This window comes from Chrysochloris asiatica, unplaced genomic scaffold, assembly GCF_000296735.1.
Source record: "Chrysochloris asiatica unplaced genomic scaffold, ChrAsi1.0 scaffold00003, whole genome shotgun sequence".
Lineage (NCBI taxonomy): Eukaryota > Metazoa > Chordata > Mammalia > Afrosoricida > Chrysochloridae > Chrysochloris > Chrysochloris asiatica.
The window spans coordinates 29,815,864-29,838,122 of record NW_006408521.1 but is presented as its reverse complement, the minus strand read 5'-3'; the positions used below and the strand labels follow the sequence as shown (position 1 = coordinate 29,838,122).

Here is a 22,259-nt window from a genome sequence, read left to right as displayed (position 1 = left end):
CCCCCTCCTAATTTACAACACAGGTAGATCCAGGCAACAAATTAAGAGCCTTTTTACAATTTAGGCCTCCTTCCAACCCCAGGCCTTGGTGTGTCCTACTCCACCCCACTGGGGGAGGGGGGGTCACTGTGATAAGCATCAGTCAGGACCTTGTCCAGCCTCTCATGGCAACACTTCTCAGTCAGAATAACCAGAGTGAAAAATGCAGGATCCTGGGCCCTCAGAGACCAAGTAGGGCCTCAGGAATCAGCCTTTTAACCAACTCCTAAGACCAGCTTGTGGCACTTTGGGTTAACGTGCTGGACTGCAAGGTCAGGTTGTACCTCGGCAGTTCAAGCTCACCAGCTGCTCCTTAGAAACCCTATACAGGGTTGCTATGAGTCTGAACTGTCTCGTTGGCACTTAACAAGACCATCTTGAGATTTTGAGAAACTCTGTGAAAGAGGGTGGGGGTGGGATATCTTTTTCATCTTGCTTGCACTCACCCCTCCCAGGGCCAAAGCACTGAAGCAGGTTGTGAGGTTTCCCCTCAGCCAATGAGAGCTCATCACTTCCCCTGTTCTCCCCTCCTCCAGTTCAGGGACAGTGGGCAGCTGCTGGTCACCAAAAGAAGTGTACAGCCAAGTGACCTTCTTGTCATGGAAGCCAAGGCTAAGCTCCTAGCACAGGGCTGTTCTACCTTTCAGCCCATGGTCCTGCATAGCACCTGGCACTCAGTATGTGCTCAATAAATATTTGTGGACTGAAGGAGGCAAATTTTGCAAGACTCACCAAAAGGTGTTTCTCCTTTGTCTGTCCTAGCTAAGAGCACATTGGCAGGACCTCAAAGAGATGCCAAGGCCTTTGTAGCATGGGGCTGGGCCTGGGAGGCCCTTGCAAATATTTGTCAAATGAAGCCAAGGCCAAGAGTAGAGTGAGTTAGTGCCTGACAAACTGACATGCACAGACGTGGAACATGTTAGACTGGAGAGGACGGAATCAAGGCAAGGAGGGCCAGAACTTGTGTCCTCAAGGAAACCCACCCATACCATGGTCTGAAGACCACGGCCTAGGGTCTAGGGGTAAGAGGCAAAGCAGGGAGTGGGACTGCGCCAGTAGTTTATTAGAAGGTTGGATTCCGGTGTGTGCGAGACAGATTACAGAATAAATACTTGCGCCTTGAGAACAGGAAGTCCACGATTCCTACAAAGCGCTCGATACAGGAAGTTGCTGTGTCAAAACCCAGGCAAGGACCCAACTTGGGGCAGCCCCTCCCCCCCTCTGCTGACCTCAACAAGGGCTGTGCTGTTGTTGTTTTTTAAATTTTATTATTTATTTCTCTTTATTATTATTAATATTATTATTATTTGCTTTTGCTGTGGTCACTATCATTGGCAAAGTTCCTTTTCCCCTTTCCTGGACATGGGGTTCCTGTTTTTAAAAGATTCCACTCTGAGGCTGAAGATGCCAAAAGCTGCTTGAGAAGTGGCCTTTGAACTCCATCTGGGAGGATGGTGAGGAGAAGGAAGCAGGAGAAATAATTCTTGTTTTTTTTAAAAAAAAATAAAATAAAATAAAAAGGCTCCTCAATCTACAGGTCATTCCTTATTCAATCAGTGATCAAACCGTCCAAAAGAAAAACAAGGGGAGAAACAGGCTGGTGGGCACTGGTCCTTCCTCCCAGGGTGGGGTGAGGGGTTGGACCCCTCCCTCCAAGGCTTTAGGGGAAGATGAGGCTCCTTCCAGCCAAGGGTGTTTGAAGGGGAAAAAGTGGAAGAAAAAAGGAGAGACAGAAAGAGAGTTTAGCGCCTTGAGACAGACACCTTCCCAACTCCAAGGGCCACCTGTGGCCCCAGCCCAGGCCAGCTCCCACTGTGACCTTCGTGTCCAAAAGATTAAAAAAAAAAAAAAAATCCAAACCAAAACCCCAAATAAAACCAAATCCAAAAAGGAAGACCTGGGGGAATGGAGGGAAGGAAAAGAGGAAAAGAGGGGAGGGAAGGGAGGTCTCTGAATGCATAATTCCCGAGCCACCAGGGGCTGAGGGGAAGAATCCCCAGCACCCTGCCGCCTGCGTGGCGTTAGCTCGTCACGTAGTGTTTGGTGGATGGCTGCCCATACACCCTGTAGAAATCCTGGTGGCCAGGCTGCTGGGAGGCGTCAAGCCAGTCTCTGACTGCCAGGCCAGGAAGGGACTGGGGGACGGACGGTGTGGGTGGGAGTGGGTGTGAGTACTCCTGTGAGGGTACTGTCCAGGGGAAGTGGCCGGAGCGGGGGTAGGGTTGGTGGCTGCCATGATTGGCCACAGAAGAACAGTAACAGTTGTCCACAGAACAGACGAGAATCTTGCGGCCGCCATATTGGGGAAGCATGGGCTGCTGGGCAGCAGAGCCATTGGGATACTGCGATGGGGGGAACACAGGACTTGAGTGCACTGGTTGGGCACCACCTGGCAAGGCCACCAAGTGCTGTGTAGAGCTGCAGGGCCCCAAGGGCTGCCCAGACTGGCCCTCGCCGCTGGTTGTGCCTGCCGCCCCGTACTGGCCGCCCACAGGACCCGATGACGTCTCTAGGAAACTGGCCTCAGGGAAGGCTGCTGAGTGCTTGCGCTTTTCCGCCCCAGAGCTGCTCATGCCACAAGGGTACAGGGGGACACTCTGTAAGAAGGGCACCGGTGTGCTGAAAGGGCCTGTGGAGAGGTTGGGGGCAAAAGTCACCAAAGCTCACACCCATAAGCAACCCAGGCCTCCTCTCCCTCTGGGGACTTTCCAAGGCTACAGGCCAACCACACTATCTCATGCATCAGCTCAGTTAATGCTCACCATTCCCAGAGGAGGTAGATACTATTATTCCCATTTTACAGCTAAATAAACAGGCTCAGTTTACCCAACTTCCCACAGCTAGATGTGACAAAGCCAGCAAAGAAGAAAAGGTCTAACTTTGTCTTTCAGAGGAAAGTCTCTGACCTTGACCCCTTGTCCAAAGGGCTCTCTCTTCTATGGAGGACCCTGCCCTTACCTTCTAGCATCTTCCGGAGCTGTTTCTCCTTCTTGGCCACCTCGTTCAGAAAGAGCTTGGAGTTCAGGTGGCCGATCTTAGGGGGAGAAAGGCTGCTGCCTGTGCAGGTCTGAGTCCTGGGGGCAGTGGACAGGGTATCTGCTGTGAGGAGGTTATCACTGGTGAGCCTGTCCACCTCCCCCCGATCATGGACCTGGCCCTTCCTGCCCGCCTCCAGATGTTCCCCTGAGCCAACGCCCATCGCTCACCTGTCCATTAAGATTTTCACAGACTTGGTGTTCTGGGGGGAGAGAAGAGGGTCAGTCAATGGGAAACACAACACAAGGGGAAGAGAAGGTACTGGGGTGTGGGCGGGAGTGGGAGTGGCCAGCATGGCAAGGGGACTGTAATTTTTTTAATATGGTAATGATGGTGGTGGTGGTAGTTTTGAACTGCTGACCTTGAGGTTAGCAGCTTGACTCGCAACCACAATGCTACCAGGATAGTTACCATTTATTGAGTGCTTACAATGCAACAGACACTGTTGTGAGTACTTCCTACACAAGTAGGCAAGAAGATAGGTACTACAGGCCCTCAATCCGATATCTGAATCTTTGGGGCCAGATGCATTTTGGAATTTGGAAGTTTTTTAGATTTTACAAGAGAAATATGGTGTGTGTACCCTACTTTACATCTCACCCCCAGTAGGAGCTGGGTGATACCCCAAAAAAGCAAGAGTCGACATTTTTTGTAGCAAAACACTTGAATATTCGTACCAAGTGAGATAGATACTATAAATTGCCCAATCTCCATTCAGGACAGTTTTTGACATTAGTTAAGTTGCAAAATCTCTTTTCTTTCCATCTTCTGTTATTTTTAAAATTTGAAGTTGCAGATAAAAGGCAGTAGACCTGCATTAGTAACTGAGGGATAGGGAGCAGCTGTGACTTGCCCAAGACTGAGGAGTGAGGATGAGGAAATCAGTGAGGGCTGGCTCCAAAGCCAAGGCCCTGTGAGCATACTGGCAGGAGGTGAATGGTTGGAAGAGTGGAAAACTGCAGCTTCCAAAGTAGGAGGAGTCCCCTAGGTCAGCCTAAACCCAGCCCTGGCCCACCTTCATGAAGCTGACATCCTCTGTCTTATCAAAGAGCGTCTGCAGGGAGCTGAGCAGCTTCTTGGCCTCCTGCATGCGCTCGCTGAGGTGCAGCGCCTGCGCCGCATTCTCGCTGCAGAACTTGGCCTGGGCCTTGTCCAGGACCTCCACCGTCTGCCGCAGGTCCTCATCCAGCAGCTGGTGCAGTTTCTCATACTGCAACCGTACCTCCTCCTTCAACTGGTTCACCTTCTCCTGCAGACACAGGGGCAGGAGTGGGCGGCTATTCAAGTCTCCAGGCTGCCCTGGGATCCCAAAAGCAAGGGCTGGCCTTTGTGTCACCACCCCTGGCATCAGTGGGGGTGAACCACATCAAATGATTGGCCAAGGGGTTCTGGCAAGCAGCTGATCAGAAGGAAGATTGTAAGTAAGGAATTAACTCAAAGTCCTGTCCCCCAATCACCCCCAGCCCATACCACAGGGCTTAAGGCTCTGCTACCTCCACCAGGCGCTTGTCAGACTCGAGTTTGTACAGCTGGTCCTCAATGTCCTGCTCTCGCTCCTCCAGTCGGTCCTGCTGCTTCATCAGCATCTTCTGCAGGGACAGTGGGGTAAGGGACATCAGAAAAGGCCTGTGGCTCTTTCCCTTCCCAAGGATGAGCGCACATCACCCTCCCCTCTATAAAGAGACTCACCCTTAGGTTCTTTAATCCAGTTGGCCTAAAATCTCTGCCACCCAGACACTTTGCACCCTCGCCTGTAATTCCAGGGAACCTGTAAAGACTGGCTGGCTAGTCTTGGACCCCAGTCACCAAGAATCTGGACTAGCTTAAATCATGAGTTTTCTGAAGGCAGGGTGAGGTCTGTCTCTGATCCATGCACATTTCCTGTACTGACATATCTAATCATCCCAGGAATGCTATGTTGTTGTTGTCACTGCCATTAAGTGAGGTCGAGTCAGTTCCCACTCATAGTGACCCTGTATAGGGTTTCTGAGAAGTTTAAGTCACCGACCTTGCAGTTCAAACCGACCTTGGAGTCCAGTGCATTATCCCACAATGCCACACCAGGCCTCCATTATAATGCTATGAGGTAGGTACTGTTACTATCTTCATTTTATAGAAGAGGAAACAGGTTCAAATAGGTAGTACTTTGCCCAAAGTCACATAGCTAGTGACAACTGGTGATCTGAAAGCAGGGTCTATGCTCATCCAGGCAATGCAGCCTCTCTCTGGGGAGCCCCACCTTAAGAGGTGAGCACCCTAAGGTGCAGAGGGTCAAACCACTGCCAAGGTCATGAGATCTGTTGGTTTTCACCTCACACTAGCCCCACACTTGTTAAGTGCCGCTGAGTGGGTTCTGACTCATAGCAACTGTGTATAGGGCTTCCAAGGAGTGCCTGGTGAGTTTGAACTCCTGACCTTGTGGTTCAAACTAATCTTGTGGCCCTGTGCTTATCCTACAGTGCCATACCAACCCTACCCTAGAAGGCATCAATCAAGCCAGCCACCCTGTCCTGTGTTTTTGACACTAGGCCTCTGAAGTCTTACAGGCTCCCTCAGCTCATTAGGTGAACCCAGGCAGAAAGGAGATCCTGACTGTCCTCTGGGACCAGTCTCCTAGATTTGTAGGTGCAGCTTCCCTCACTACATGAAGCCACACCTGCTCCTTCAGCTGAGTTTTGCCTGACTATTCATACCAAGTGAGATAGTGTTAGACCTAGCAGATCTTCCCAGTTCTAATCTCCTGTTCCTACAACCCTCTCCTCCCAGCTGCTCCATGCACCTTGTTAGCCTCCTCACCCCAGACACACCTCTTCAAATATGGTCCCTCCCTTGCTCAAGAACCCTTAGTGACTCCTTCCTTCCAAGGAGTTCTTTAGCAAGGCGATGAAGGCTCTCTGACAACCTTTCAGCCAGGTGGGCTGGTATCCTGTCCCCAAAACTATGCTCAATTCAACTCCATGGACTCTGCTCATGGTTTTTTGTAGTCCATAGTGCTTTTCCCTCCTCTTGTCTATCCTTCAAGGCTCAACTTAAGCCCCATGCCTCTATACCCCTTAAAAACAAACCCACTGTCAGTGAATTGGCTCCTTCTCATAACTCTATAAAGGTTTGTTGTTGTTTTTAATTTTCAAAAAATGTTTTATTGTGAATTATGTGACAGTTTACATGGGAGAATATTAGTTTTACGTTCATCCTACCTATAAAGGGTTTTTGAGGCTGTAAATCTTTTCATGAGCAGAAAGCCACACCTCTCTGTAGAGTGGCTGATGGTTTGAACTGCTGATCTTGCGACTAAAAAGTCTAGTGCTTATCCTACAATGCCACCAGGGCCCCTGCCCTCCTCCACTGTTGTGGTCATAGTGACCCTGTAAAGGGTTTCTAAGGAGTGGCTGGTGGGTTTGAATCGCCAACCTTGTGGTAAGCAGTACAGTGCTTACCCTACTCCTCTTCTGCTGTTAAGTGCTTTCGAGTGGGTTCTGACTCAATAACCATGTATAGAGTTTCCAAGGAGCAGCTTGAACCACCAACCTAGTGGTTAGCAGTCCAGTGTTTGCTTATCATACAGTGCCACACCAGGATGCTACTCCTCTAGGAAACCTTTCAACTGAATTTGAATAAACTGAATTGAACATCAGTTCTTCTGCTCTATCAACTGCATTTCAAATGCTCCATAGCCAAATAAGCTAGTGGTTTCCCCCATACTGGAAACCATATACAGGAAACATCCCTGTCATCAAAGCAAGTCCTACTGGACAGTGCTGCTCTTCTGATAGCCTCAGCCTCCTTGAAAACAAGGCTGGTTCTCTCCACCTCACTGCCCAGCCAGGCCACACAAAGGCCTGAACACCCCACAGATGCAGAACAGATCTACTTACTGAATAAACCACATCGGGGTTTTGCACAGAATAGAAAGTTTGCAATATAGCTTCCCCAGAGCCTAGCTTGCAATAAGTACAAGCAAGGAGTAAGTATAAGCAAGGAGCAGTTCTCTTTCCTCCTCTGAGGAGCCTCAGAGTCTCCGTCAAGCATGAGCCTATGACCTCCATTCTGAACCACACCAGTTTAGGCTCCACCAAAGACAAGCAGCCACAAATCGCTAATCTCTTCCTCACTCTCTCCCTCCCTCCAACCCCTTTTTACATGTGGGGAAACCAAGGCCAATAAGAGACTTCAGTCAGATTACATTGTGCATAGGTGGCTGGCTACCTTGGAAACAAAGACCCAGGACTCTGGCAGTGGGGGCAGAAAAGAGGTGGGAGGTAAGGCTGTCAGATTCTAAGCTGGGGAAGTCTGGAGCACTCCCTTCCAAACTTGGCCTTTCAATAGTCCAGGACAGGACCTCTAAGAACTAGAACTCCAAAAGCCAGCAGGTACCCAACCCCCACAGAAAGGATTTCAGGGAGCAAGTGAAGCCTGGGGGTCAGAGCCTGGAAATAAGTACAGCTTGGGGGTGGGGCTGGATAGAGATGGGTGTGTACTGTCCCCACCTGTGAAATGGTCCCAGGAGTTAAGGGGGAAGGAGACATCTGACATCCTACAACATTACACACATGTGCACAACTAGACACGCACGCACTCATTCAGCCTCGGCCCACCTCATGCATATTGATCTCCTGAAGACCCGAATCATGGAAGCACGCCTACCTTGAAGACAAGAGGGTCAGAAGCAGCTCCTGCCCAGAATGTCAGGCCTTTTCCTCCCCTGAAACACCAGGCTCTTGAATTCTTGTCTGCTGCTGTCCTGTCTCTTACTCAGGAGCCTCAAGTTCCAGGCCACCCCTGCCATCCCAGTGCCCAGAACATCTGAAAGCCCAGGCTCCCAGCTGGCCCCATCTGTATATCATAATCTCTCTGCTCATCAATGCCAGATTCGGGGTACCTGGAGTGAGGATCAGATCAAGGTTAGAAAGGAGGCAGCCCCTGGTTCCTAGCAGATGGGAATGGGGCTGTCTCACTGTTACCTACTGCCCCTGTTGAGGCCCTGTGAGGGTCCCACAGAGCTCAGGGCCAACCCCTCAGGCAAAACTAAGGGAGGCATCCCCTACCCCACAGGGGGGAAGGGAGGTTCAGTCTCTTCTCTTTCTCTTCCAGGCTTTTCTTGGAGCCTCCTTAGTGGTACTTGGACCCTGGGACTCTGCAGTGGCCTACATTCCTGGGCATAGTGGGTAGGTTTCATTTCTCCTCCCTCAGCTCAGAGGCCACCAGGTGCCTGTCTTTGATGCAGGGGTGGGGAGAAAGGGCAGGAAGGGGGAGCAAGCTTACCATAGTTGCCAGCCAGGGAACAGGGAGGGGAGCAGGCAAACCAGCCAGCTTATTCTAGCAGGGCCTGCCCCCCTAGGGGGCAAGTAATCTTGTTCACACTACAAACAATGCCTGAGGGATGGGGGTGGGCCCATTACCTCAGGCACTGGGATAGTGGGGGAAGGAGGGAAATCCTCCCTGCCTGCAGTACACCATTACCAGTACCCACTGCAAGGGGAGGATCAGTACCAGCAGCTTCCTTTCCATCCTAATCCCCAGTCTGCCTCCCCACAAAACTGCTGAGGGCCACAAAGCCCCACTTCCCAATCAGGAAAAGCCAGTACAACCAGATCCCCCTACTAGGGGAATGGGAGGGAGCCCCTTACTAGTTCTGTGGCACGTGTAGATAGACGCACTGAGTTCTGAGACCCAGGGACCAGGCTTCCATGGCGAGGAAGGAATCTCAGCAGCCAGGCAGAACCGACTCAACAGAACCCTTAGGACTTAGGGCCTTCGAGGGCAAAAGCATCAAGAAATCTTGATGTACCCTATTCCCATTCCTCCACTGCCCCAGAACGCCCTGCTCTTTAAACCCGTTGCCCCTCATTCTAGATTCTGCCACAAGCTGTGTACTTTGGCCCCCACTCCCTGCCAGAAGAGGGGTCTTTGTACCCTCCTACACTGATATACAGCCTCTGGAGCCTGACTGGCCAGGCCCAACTGGCATTTTTGATGTGAGGCTAGACTGGCAGACAGGTGAGGTCATGAGGACTCTGGGCTGTATAAAAGTTAATAACTAATAATAATAAAATCCTCAAGTGAACCTTGAAAAGCAGCAAGGTCAGCAGGGAACAGGCCCTGGGGCTGGGGCAGACAAAGTTTTTAGGTTTTTAGCAAAGGCTCGGGTTGGCACCAGCAGTCTCTATAGTGGGGGAGGGACAGAACAGAGGAACCAGGCCCGGTTGCTGCTCAGGTCCCTGCCCAGGTGACTCTCAGTCATTCCAGCCCTGGCTGCTCAGAACTACCCCCATGCCACCCAACCTCCTCCCAGCTGCCAGCCCCTTCCCCCCATGCAAGCCCTAGTCTCAGGAGTCAGTTCCTCTCCTCTTTCCCTGGGGCCCACAGCAGTCTGCCCTTCCCTCAGAAAAGCTGCTTGCCTTGGGTTGGGGAACCACAGACCCAGAGAGGGTGGGAGCCAGGCAAGGAGAAGCAGCCACTCAGAGGCAAGCCTTGAGGACCATCAGCTGCGGAGCGGAATTAGCTTTTGCCATGCAGAGAGCAGCACTCCAGGGCAGCAGAACAAAGAGGCGAGAGAGAAAGCCCCCCTTTGTCTGGGTTTGAATGCCAGGCCAGCCGGGAAGGAAGGCTTTCCCAGGCCAAGGATGAGCTCGGCCAGGGCGCCTGCTCAGCCCAGGGCAGGGGCCCAAGCCAGCTTCCCTGTCTTCCTAGGCCCAACCAGACTGCCTCTCCGTGCACCCCCCATCCCCGCACATCACAGGACCCATCCCAGCTGGCTCCTGTCTCTAATACCCTCCTCCCTAGTCAACAGCTTACCAGAAGGTAAACCCGTCTTTCTCTCCCCTCCCCAGCATCCCCCAACCAGGTGAGGGTTGCCTGGGCCCTTGAGACAACACAGACTCACAACCACCAAACTACTATGGCCGGGAGCAGGGACTCACACAGCACAGCCATGCTGTGTACACTCAACTTCAACTTAAAGGGACCCAGCAAGCCCGGCAGGTGACACCCACTTTTATCACACACATGCATGCATGCATACATGTATGCACATATGCACACGCTGTTTCACAGGTGCCCAAGGACACACAGACACACACACACCCTGCAGACACACATGCATAGCCACTTGAGTTGCAGGAAGGTAGAATAATCACTAAGGGGTGCCTGAGAGGTACCTCGCTATGCCAGCAGGATCCTGGGGTGGAGGTGGGGGCCCTGGGAGGAAGACCAAACAAGACTCATCTTCTACAGACACAACAATTAAGGAAGGGGAAGCTACACGACTCTCAACCACACACACACACACACTCACACACACAATATCCCCACCCCTGTTAAGACCTCAGGGTATGGTCTGCCTGCTGAGGACCCAGCAAGACCTTTAACAGGCCTCTCCTGCCTGTGCTGCAGAGCCCCAGCCCCTGCAGGCCCAGGGAAGCCTCCCACAGATCACCCAGTACAAACCTCTCCAGCCAGGGCCATGCAGCTGCAAACCCTAAACTAGCCCCAGCAGTGGGATCCCCTCCCCAGAGAATATCTCTTCTCAAGTCTGAACTTAAGGATATAAGGAACAGGGTCCTGAGAGATGACAGACCTATGACTCTGCACACACACACACACACACACACACACACATCCTGCACAGCTCCTCATGTGCGAGGCTTCAAAGGCTGTAGAAAAAAGTAATTAAAAGATAATGGAATTCTTCCACAAACTTTTTGAAGCCCCCTTGTACACATCCCTAGGTCTGCTCGATTGTCTTTCTTCCTTATTGAGACAGGTCATAAGAGAAAGGGCACTCGGAGTTGAGACCATCCAAGGGCAGCCGTTCAAGCTCATCAGCTGCTCCTTGGAAACCCTATTAAGGGTCGCTATGGGTCAGAACTGACTCAACAGCACTCACGACAAGAAGAAAGGGTTGCTCACCTGGATGCCCCAATCTTGGGACCTTAGTGTGCCACAGACCCAAGGGAGCACAGCTTCCTTTCCAGGTAAGGATGAATCTCTGGGCTCCTTCCCCTGCCCACTACCCACCCGAAGGGCAACATTGGCTCCCCAGGGGCAGAATGGTAGCACTGCTCTAGGTCATTGGCCCCTGGCCCATGTATAGAGTTGGGTGCTTGTGAGTATGCAAATGGGGGGCTACCAGGGAGGGGGTTTATCAGGGCTTTCTATTTCCAACAAATAGGGAATCTCAGCAGCCTGCCCTGGGAAAGCAGAAGAGGAAGAACAAGAAACAGCTGTATTCTAAGGCATTTGCCAGCTCTCTGAGCTTCTGCTTCTAAACCCCAGAGAATTCTGGGGCCTCATCCACACACCAGCAAAGGCCTTTTAAGACAGACTCAGTTATACAAGATAAAAGGGGGTCAAGCAAAGTCCCCTTCCCCTGTCTGGTCTAGAGATGGTGGAAAAAGGAAAGGTTCATCCATTTGGTTCCCCACTGCCCACCCCTCCCTCAGGAAAGTTGGGCCTCTCTTCTTCCACACTAAGTCAGATTCACACTTGAATGACTGACTATTGAAGGGTTTCCAACCTCAGTGCCCTGGGGCACCAAAAAGAACCCCCAAGGACTTGGGGTAGGGGAGCCTGGAGGAGGCTGAGACTCAGGCTGCCTGGCACAGATGCTGAATGCACAGAATTGCACATCTGGCCCTGATACAACCCACTCTTCCAGAGCCTGCCCACACCAGGCATAGGAACACGCACACACAGCACTGCTAACTAACTTCAGTGCCTGCCTCCATCCGGTTTCTTGGTTCCTTCCAAAAGCCAGAGGACTGGGGAGGCCTTCTGGTAGGGACTTGCTACCTACCACTCCGATCCCCCAGCTATACAGATGGGAGACAGGTGCATTTGAAGGTAAAGCCACCGTCTCAAAAAACACTCAGAAATACAGCTAGATACCTTTTTACTACCAGATCAGGTGCAATTATATACTCCCCCATACACCTCAATTAAAGACACACCCTAGCACTCAGACACAGCTAAGACCACAACTGGGTGTGAGTACACACATCCACTCACCACCCCACTTTGCGGCCCCCTCCTCTGTCCTTCTCAGCACATTCCCTTCTTGTCCCTCCCCTCACTTTCTGCTGCCAATCCCAGGACAGAGCACTGCCTCAGTATTTTTCCCAGCCTCCTCTCCCAGCCCTTCCATCTTTATTAATAGCAGCAGCTTCCCAATCCTGGGGAAAGTCAGACCTCAGCCTGCCCTGCGTGGGGGATGGAAGGCAATCAGGGGCTCATCAGCTTTCCCTAGGCCTCTGCCTTTCTCAACCCAATGGTGGTGGTGGTGGTGGTAAGGAGGGGGCTTCTTCCACCACCACCCCACTTCCTTTCAGAAATCAGAGGTCTGCCCTGGCACAAAACCCCAGAGCTAGCCCATCCTATTGGAAACTAATTATATAGCAAATTTTCTTTGCTATCCCCGCCCTCAGCCTGTGGCAGCCCTCCGGCCTTTTGTTGGTTGTATGTGTATGTTTTTTAATTGCTAAACAGTGACTCATTCTGACTGGTCCCTTCCACAGGAAACAGGTCCATCTACAACTAGCCCCAGTTCAGAGCTTCCTCATATCCAAGCTCCCCACAGGCCACAACTAGCCTTCAGGGGCCCCCACCCATAAACACTCCCAGTCCTCCCAAGGGCCAATCTTGTCACCGTATCACACCCAGGCCCCAAGCTGGGGATCCTGAGATGGTTCAGTTATCAGGCTAACCCCTTCCTTCTGCTATGACTCAACCGTGAGCACCAAGGGACTGGGGTGGGACCTCAGAGGCGTCCCCCTCCACTGAAGAGGATGGAAGTAGAGCCTCCATCCAGCTCCAAAGCCAGGCCTGAGGGAAGAGATTGAGGGAGGAGATTTTGACATTGACCCTGCAGGGTGTATACAGTGGGAGGGGATGCGGGCTCCTTAATCACCCAGTCGGCAGCCCAGGGGAGTCAGCTGCCTGAAACCAGATTTCAAGGCGGCTCAACCTTAAACCTACAGGATTCTTTTTCCGTCTGCTACTTCCCCTCCCCAAATGTGGGAGGGCTGAGATAGAGGGCTGGGCTGGGAGAAAAGGGATTAGGGTCTAAGGTCTGTTACTGCAGCACACAGGCACATACAGGGCAAAGCTTCTCACCCAAAGGGTGGGCTATGGGGAGTAACGTAATGGATGAGATGCTGTCCCAGACTCCACTGGCTGGCCAGCCCTTGTCCATATACACACTCTTAAGTTCTTTGCTCCCTCTGGAAGCCCACCGGCCCCCATGTGTTTCCAATAGAGCTTGAAACTAACATGGCTGCTTTTGTTTATTTCCTCATTGGGATGCCAGCATCATGTCAGCCACAGCAATGGCACCAGGACACTCATTACGTAAACAGCAGCTGGAGAAGCAGGACCGGGGTCACTGCCTTGGTGACTTCCCCTAGGGCCTACAGAAACAGCTCTGGGGGAGGGATCTGCCTGCAAAAACAGAGAAGCAACACCCAAACTCTACAACCCAATTCTATAACTCACTCTCAAAATAGGCTTCTGAGCACAGGTGCTAGAATGGGCTGAGGGACCCCTCTTCCCAGGACTTGCCCCCTAACTTTCAAAGTAGTAGAGTTTGGAAGGAGGCCTCTGGCCTGATGTCACAACAGCCTGTCCTGACGGATAGACGCAGATCCCCAGGCAAGGAGTGTGTGTGCCTGCGCAGGGTACTTGCCCGGATCTCATTCCTACGGATCTCCACGTCGCACACGGAGTGTCCCTGATGCGCGCCGCTGTAGTAGCAGCAGTACTGGCACACGGCCACCTGCTCGGCCTCGCAGTGGTAGAGGCGGTAGGCGTTGTGCTGCGGGCAGCTCCAGGCCCGCACGTCGTCCGCCTCCACCAGGAGGTGCCCGCGGGCAGTGGAGGGCTGCTGCAGGTGCGTCTGCACGTGGGACTGGCAGCAGGGCGCCTCGCAGCGCAGGCAGACCTTCTGCGCAGGCAGCGGGGGGCCGCGGCGGCAGAACACGCAGTGCAGCGCCGCCGGCGGCTTTTCCACGTGCAAGGCGTTGAACTTCTCCACGATGTTGGTGAGCTTCAGGTTCTTCTCCAGGCCCGGCTTCTGGTTATAGGCCTGGTTGCACTCCGGGCAGCGCACCAGGCCGCTGTCCTTGGCCCATGCCTCACCGATGCAGCCCCGGCAGAAGTTGTGTTTGCACGGGAGCTGCACGGGTTCCACGAAGACATGCAGACAGATGGGGCAAATGAGCTCCTCCTCGAAGCAGTTCTTCCAATTCTCCGCCATTGCGGTTGCGTTTAGGGGACCCTGGCAGGCCTCCCCAACTCCCCAGCCCTGGGGGTCCGTCCGGTGTAGTTGTAGGTCCACCGAGCCCCGAGCTCCGGCCCCAGCCGGCCACGACAGTCGCTCAGTCACCAGCTCCTTCCGTGCGTCCGCCCCCCAGAGGAGGGAGCCTCGGTCCTCACGCCGCGCGCGCAGCCAGCTGCGTCTCCTCCTTCTTGGGAGCGCCTAGCGGGAGGCGGCGGGCTGCGCCAGGGCCACAGCCCGGGCACCAGCCCTGGTAGGGAGCGCCGGGGTCCAAATTCCATATAAGAGGCCGCCTCCCTGCCGGCGCGGTTAAGGCAGCAGCGGCCCGCGGCCTGCAGTCGGGCCCGCTTCTGACATTGGGGCGCGCCCCACGGAGGACAGAGTCCCCAGCTGTATACTTCCTCTATACAGTGACGGCGGCGGCTATGGTGGCTCTCTTTCGGCTCGCCGGCGCTGAGCGTCCTCCGGGGTCCGAGAGGATCGGGCGGGCGCGCGAGGACGGCGGCGCAGAAGGTGGCTAGATGCGGGCGAGGCGAGTCAGTGGTCCCCGGGCCGTAGCGTGGACGCACCCCCGCTAGCAGTCCGTCCGTGGGTGTGGGGTGCGGGGCGCAGGCAGGCTGACTCCGGGGCGCTGCGTGCGCGCAGGGGCAGTCATTCAGATGAAATTCCAGTCCCCGGCCAGAGACACCAGCCCGCCTCTGCCTTCCTCCTCCCTTCACAAATAGAAACGGAAGGGGGAGGGAGAGAAGTGGAAAAAAAAAAAAAAAAACGCGAAAGGGAGGGAGCAGCCCCGGCGGTGCTCCGGTCTGACCCCCTCGTCACCACTTCTTCGCTCCCCCGAGGCCCGGCGCCGAATGCCCCCGCCGCGGACAGACCCCTCTCCCCGTCCCCGCGCTGGGCGGGCGCCTCAGCTCTGCGAGGAAAACAAGGATTGATCAAACTAGAAAGGAATTTTTCTCAACTGCTAATGAACAGGAGGCTCGGCCCCGGCCCTCCCCCTCCGGCCCTCCCCCTCCGTCGCCTGGCCCTCTTCTCCCCCCCGCCCCCCCACTTTCTTTTCTTCTCGGCCTCTGCTCCGGCCTGGGAAGCTCGGGCTGCGGGCCGGGCCGGCGGGGTCGGGCCGCCTCGTTCAGCGCCCAGCCATCTTGGGCTTCAGGCGGCAGCAGCGGCCGGAATCCCGGTCCATTCGCTCCAGGGTCCCGCGGCGTTATTTTGCTTTTTTTTTTTTTTTAAGTGTCTTTTTTTTAAAAGGGTGGGCTGGCAGCCTCCGGCAAATTAGGAACGGGAAAGAGAAGAAAATGCCAAGTCCGGATTGCTTTCCACCTCTGCTCCACCCACCCCGGTGCTTTCCAAATAAAAAAAAATATTAAAAGATTAGAATTGAAAGAAGTCGGCAGAAAAGGCGAGCGCTCGCGGCCCCTGATAGCTGCGCGAACTAGGCGTCCGGAGCGGGCCTGCGCCCGTCGCTCAGTCCATGGGTCCGTTTGTCGCCCAGCTGCCTCGCAGCTGAGGGGAGGGTACTCCTGGCAGGGTCTCCACAGAGGCTGTCGCCTCGGAGCTTTATCCCCAAATAAAAAATAAATGAGAAAAATCTAACCCCAACACTCATCACAGCCACCTTCAGCCATCTTGCGCGTATTATTATTTCAGGGATAATCTATTTAATAAAAATAATTGCGTCTCAAGCCCCCTCCCCCGCATCCTGGGCTCCCCGCCCCCTCTTAATAATAATCTCGATAATAAAAAATGATCGGCTGGCCAGGCAGTCTGTGGCTGCCTTTTCCTGCCTCTGCTCGCTCAGGCTCGGGCTCTTAGCCCTCCAGAAAGGGGGCGCAGGGTTTGCCGCTGGGGCTTGGCGTAGGGGGTGCGTCCCGTTGCCGTGCAAGCGGCCCCCGCCACCTTCACGAGAGGAAAAGGCGTCCTCGCCGCGGCTGTGCTGCTGCGAAGACGGTGGTCGGGGAGGGGCTCTGACCCGCGAGACCGGCTGGAGGGGCGCGCAAGGGTCCCGCCACGGCCCAGAGTCCGCAGCCACGGAGGATACAATGGGCCTGAAGCAGAGTGCAACCCGCAGGGTGGGGACGCGGAAGGGCAAGGGGCTGCAGGGAGCCGAGCTGGATCGGAGGGGGGGGGGGTGCCGTTCCTACATTAAGGCCGGTCCCGCTACACGGGAAGGGGGCGGGGAAGAGAGAGGTGAGGAGAAAGCGGCAGGGCAGCGGCGGCGCCTTTAATCAGCACCCGCGGGTTCTGCCCACCCGGCACCGGCGCTAGAAATGGGCGGGGGGAAGGGGCGGAGCGTCCTGTCCGGAAGTGCTGTTACCGTGGCTGTTGCGCCCGGCTCCTCCCCTTTTCCCTGTCTGGACTTGAGGCTCTTCAGGAGTCTTTTAGATGAGACTCCGCCTCTTAAAGGCGGGGCAAACCCGTGAGCCTCACGTGACCTGCAGTAACTTTGGTACCTTAAACGTGGAGGGGGAGGGGTATCCGCGCCTCTTAAAAGGGCGATGATCCCTGCTACGTAGTGGGACCATGGCTGCATGGGCTTCTTTCTACCTTTAGTGTTTTTTACTAGAGGGGAGGATTTGTCAGTATGCTTATCTGTCTAATAGAACTGAATAAGAAATTCCACAGAGTCACAGTAGGAATTTACTAGTGTCCTTAAATTACCATGCAAGATAGGGATTATTATCCCTCTTCTATTGACTTCTATTGACATTGAGGTTTAAAGAAAGAAGTAACCTGCCTAAAGTCAGTTAATCCACAAAATATTTAACAAAAGCCTTTATGTGCTGGGCATTTTGTTGTTGTTTAGTGTGTTTCATAGTGACCAAAGGAGCTGCTGGTGGATTTGAATCGCCCACATTTGTAGTTAAAAGTCCAGTGCTTATCCTACATAGGCCCTGGAAATTCAGCCGACAAATACAAAGGATTTTTTTTTTTTAAAAAGGAAAAAGATGATTTCTGTGATGGAGACACACAAGGGCATCAGACAAGGGTTCTTAAGAAAGCGACATTTGAGCTGAGACCTGAATGTTCAGGAGAAGTCAGGCAAATAACCTTGGAAAGTGTTTCTGTCAGAAGAAAAGTAAATGCAAAAGAAACAGATTAGACATGTTCCAGGGGAGAACGAAGGCTGTGTGGAGAGGTAGGCAGACAGATTGCTGGTGTGCCATGGAGTTGGTTCTGACTCATAGTGATCCTGTATAGGAAAGGCTGTAAATCTTTACAAGAGCCGAAAGCCTCATCTTTTTGTTGCAGAGCAACCTGTAACCCACTAAGATACCAGTGTTCCTTCAGAGAGACAGGTGTTGTTATTAAGTGCAGTCGTGTTAGTTTTGACTCAGTATAGGGTTTCCAGGGAACAGCTGATGAGCTTGAACCGCCGACTTGCAAATCAAACCAACTTTGCAATCCAGCGCATTAACCCACAGTGCCACACCAGGACTCCAGAGAGACAGGTAGGCTATAATAATGTGTGGATTATAAACTGGTTGACTGAGATTTGGCTGTCACATTTGGTATATAGTTTGGATGTAGAGCCAACAGTGTTTACTGATGGATTAGCTATGGAATGGAATCAACATAATAGTGGACTAGAAATGAGATCATGAAGGATACAGTGCATTGTTCTGAACTTTACAAAAACTCTTATTGTCTAGTCTACAAAATGCTATTGTTAAGTGCCATCCACTGGGTTCCAACTCATAGTGATCCTTTATAGGGTTTCCAGAGTAGCCAGTAGGCTTGAACCACCAACATTGTGGTTAGCAGTCTAGTGCTTATCTTATAGTACCATAATGTGTATTATCTTTTTGCCAGTAGCCCAGTGCTTAATTGTTCTTTACCATTCAAGGATAGAACATTAGGGTAGAACATATAAGAATGCAAAGGTGGAGATTCATTTATTGCTTCAACATACAGTTATTGTTTTTAAGTGCTGTTGAGTAGGTTCCAACTCATAGAAACCCTGACTAGGATTTCTGAGGAGTGACTGGTGGGTTTGAACCACTGACCTTTTGGTTAGCAGTCCTGTGCTTATCCTAGAGTCACATTAGGACTCTGCAGGATAATACACTGAACTGAAAGGTCAGTTTGGACTGCCAGGTCAATGGTTCAAGTCCACCTACTGTTCCTCAGAAATCCTAGTCAGGGTCCCTATGAGTTGGGACAGCACCTAACAACAAAAACATAGTTATTGAGCCTTAAAAGCACTGTGATTCTGAAGGATCAGCACTGGACTGCTATCCAGAGGTTTGCAGTTTGAGCTACCAGCTAGAGAAAGATGAGACTTTCTGTTCCCACAAAGATTTACAGCCTCAGAAACCCTATACAGGGTCTCGATGAGTAGGAAGTGATTCAATGGCACTTAAATAACAATCCCCCCGAAATGTTTTTAAATCGTTCCTAGGATTTGAGCCTCAACAAGTAGATAGACAGGGGATCATTTGCTGAGCAGGGAAGAATTGGAGAGGGTTGGATTGGGGAAGTAAGATCTTCAGCAGTTCTGATACCCTAGTAGAAATGTTGAGGAGGTGATTCTAAGTGCTTGTATATACGAGGGCACTTCAAAAAATTCATGGGAAATGGAATGTAAAGATGATGGAATTTTTCCATGAACTTTTTGAAACCCCCTCATATATGACTAGTGTTCAGAGGGGAGGTTTGTACTGGAGATCCGGATTTAAGAGTTATCAGTGATTACCTTTTAAATAGTGAAGGCGAGATTCAAATCCAATTCAATCTGGCCAGAGTAACTGATCCTTCCATCACACCAGAGAGCCTCCATCTCCTTATTTGCCTGGACTATTCTTCCCCAGATATCCTCAGGGCTCACTTCTTCCTCTCACTGAGCTTCTTTGTGCAAATGCCACCTATGCAGCAAAGTCTTCCGTGAGCTTTATTTAAAGAATAAATATCTCTCCCCTACAACAGCTCACTCTCGCCCCTTCGCTGCATTATTTTTTTCTTCACATGTCTCCTGTATTAGACACACACACACACACACACACACACACACACATCCTATCAATAAGATTTAAAATCTGCAAAAGAAGGGTTTCCTTAAATGCTGTATCCCCAGTGCCTAAAATGGGACCTAGACCATAGTAGGTGTGTGTCTTAATTTCCAATTTTGTAACAAAAATACATAAGTGGGTGGCTTTAAGGAACAGAAATCTATTTGTCTCACAGTTTGGGGGCTAGAAGTCTAAACCAGAGCATCAGTTCGGGGGAGGACCCTTCCTTATTACTTGTTATGTGCCATCAAGTTGGTTCTGACTCATAGCGACCCTGTATAGGGTTTCCTAGGAGCAGTTGGTGAGCTTGAACTGGTGAGCTTGAACCACTGACCTTGTGGTTCACACCAACCTTGAAGTCCAGCACATTAACCCACAGCACCACACTAGGGACACCTCCGTATCAGTAGCCCCTGGTATTGTGTTCCTTGTTAATAGAGGGGTCTTCTCTGTGTGTATATATGAATCTCTGTGTCTGTTTCCCTTTTTATAAACACCACGGAGAAAGGATTAGATGTATGACCTATCATATACAGTGTGGCACTATAGTATCAGCACTGGATTGTGAACCACAAGGTCGGCAGTTCCAATCCACCACCTGCTCCTCAGAAACCCTATACAGGGTTGCTATGAGTTGGAACTGGTTCAATGGTATGTAACAACTATACAAGTATGGAGTCCTGGTGTGGTGCTGTGGGTTAATGCGCTGTACTGCAAAGTTGGTTTGAACCACAAGGTTGGCAGTTCAAGCTCATCAGCTGCTCCTCAGAAATCCTATACAGGGTCACTGTAAGTGGGCTTCTCTGCTATTCATAAGGTTTTCAGTGACTAAGTATTTGGAAGTAGTTCGTCACTCCTTCTTCCTAGTCTGTCTTCTTCTGGAAGCTCATTTGAAACCTGGCCACCATGAGTGACCCTGCTATTTAAAATACCAGAGGCATAGCTTCCAGAATCACAGCAACTCACAAGCCACCACAGTATTACAAACTGATACACGTGTATTTACTGATGAAGATCAAAGAGCACAGCCTTCGGTATGGATTGCATCTCAGTGTAAAGAAAATGAAAATCCTCACCACTGGACCAAGAAACAACATTCTTATTCTTATCAACAGAGACAAAATTGAAGTTGTCAAGGACTTCATTCTTCTTGAATCAACTATCAACACTCATGGAAGCAGTAGTCAAGAAATCAAATGATGTATTGCATTAGGCAAATCTGCTGCACAAGACCTTTTTAAAGTGTTGAAGAGCAAAGATGTCAGCTTGAGGACTAAGGTGCGCCTGACCCAAGCTATGGTATTTTCAATAACCTCATATGCATGTGAAAGCTGGACAGTGAATAAGGAAGACCGTGGAAGAATTGATGCTTTTGAGTTATGGTGTTGGAGGAGAATATTGAAAGTGCCATGGGCTGCCAAAAGAACCAATAGATCTGTGTTGGAAGAAGTGCAACCAGAGTGCTCCTTAGAGGCCAAGATAGCCTCAACTTTGTCTCTCATAATCCTGACAACATGTCACTGGAGAAGGATATAATGTTTGGTAAGGTGGAGGGTCAGAGGAAAAGAGGAAGATCCCCAGCGAGATGGATTGGCAAAGTGGTAGTATCAATGGGCTCAAGCATGGCAACGATATAGTGAGGTTGGCCCAGGATCAGGCAATGTTTCGTTTTGCTGTGCATATGGTTGCTGAGTCAGCAACAACTCGATGGCATGTAACAACAACAAATGGGTGGGTTGGAACGTAATAATATAGATAGGCTCTCACTAACATAACAAAAGAATGTTTCTATTTCCAAACACGGTCATAATCAAATTTAAACATGACCCTAACCAAACAGACAACAAACCCACTGCCATCTAGCCAACTTTGACTCATAGCAACTCTGTAGAAGGGTTCCAAGACTGTAAATCTTTATGGGAGCAGAGCCTCATCTTTTACCTTGGAGCATCTAATGGGTTTGAACTGCCAACCTTGTGGTTAGCAGCCCTGCGCCTATCCTACAGCACTACTAGGGCTCCCAGTGCTCAATAGATATATGTTGAATTAATTACTTCTTCTCATTTCTGTATCCTTGTATGTTTTACCCTGGTGTGGCGCTGTAGATAAGCACTGGACTGCTGCTATATGCAAGGTTGGCAGTTCAAACCCACCAACGGCTCCTTGCAAATCCTATACAGGTCGTTATGAATTTGATGGCACTTAACAACTTTTGTTTGAATGGTAAAGAACAGTTAAGCCCTTGACTATTGGTCAAAAGGTAGGTGGTTCAAACCCACCAAAAGCCACCTGGGAAGGCAGAGGCATCTGGCAATCAGCTTCTGAAAAGGTTATAGCCTTAAAAACTTTAGAGCAGTTCTACTCTGCACACATTGGGTTGTCATGAGTTGGCATCAACTCAACAGCAATGAACATCACCACCAACATTGTTCTGTAGCTTCTATTGTAATCCAGGGCCAACAGTCTCCTTGCCTTGAGTGTTACTCTTTTCCCAAACATTCTCTATCCAGCAGACAGGGGAATGGTCCTAAAATGACAACCTGATGTCTTAAACCATATACTCAGGCAGTTGGAAGTCTACAGTTTCTGAAAAGAATCTTGGTGGTGGTGGTGGTTTTGTTTTTTTTTAACAGTTGTTCTGTCTAGAAAACTTTCAAAAGTAAAGCCCCTTCTTCCTTTGCCTAGCTCATTTTTAAGTTCTTTCAAGTTTTGGGTTAGATATCACTTCCTTTAGGAAGCTTTATATAATTATATTATTTCCCCAGACTGAACTGGGTACCTTTTCTGTGTGTATACCCTACCATAGTCCTTTTATTTTTTTAATGTTTTATTGTGAATTATGTGATAGTTTACATGGGAGAACATTAGTTTTACATTCATCCTACCTTATATCATTTCATTGCCAT

The 22,259-nt window shown here is 51.1% G+C and overlaps 1 protein-coding gene across 1 annotated transcript; it reads right to left on the bottom strand.

The window, feature by feature from the left end:
• Positions 1-1,081: 1,081 nt before the first annotated feature.
• On the bottom strand, positions 1,082-14,440 carry TRIM8 (tripartite motif containing 8). Its single transcript, XM_006831298.1, has 6 exons — positions 13,754-14,440; positions 4,569-4,664; positions 4,091-4,324; positions 3,246-3,277; positions 2,998-3,113; positions 1,082-2,668 (listed from the first exon to the last, which is right to left on the bottom strand). The coding sequence occupies exons 1-6, from the start codon at positions 14,321-14,323 to the stop codon at positions 2,061-2,063; spliced, it is 1,656 nt and encodes a 551-aa protein (XP_006831361.1). The 5' UTR covers positions 14,324-14,440; the 3' UTR covers positions 1,082-2,060.
• Positions 14,441-22,259: the final 7,819 nt, after the last annotated feature.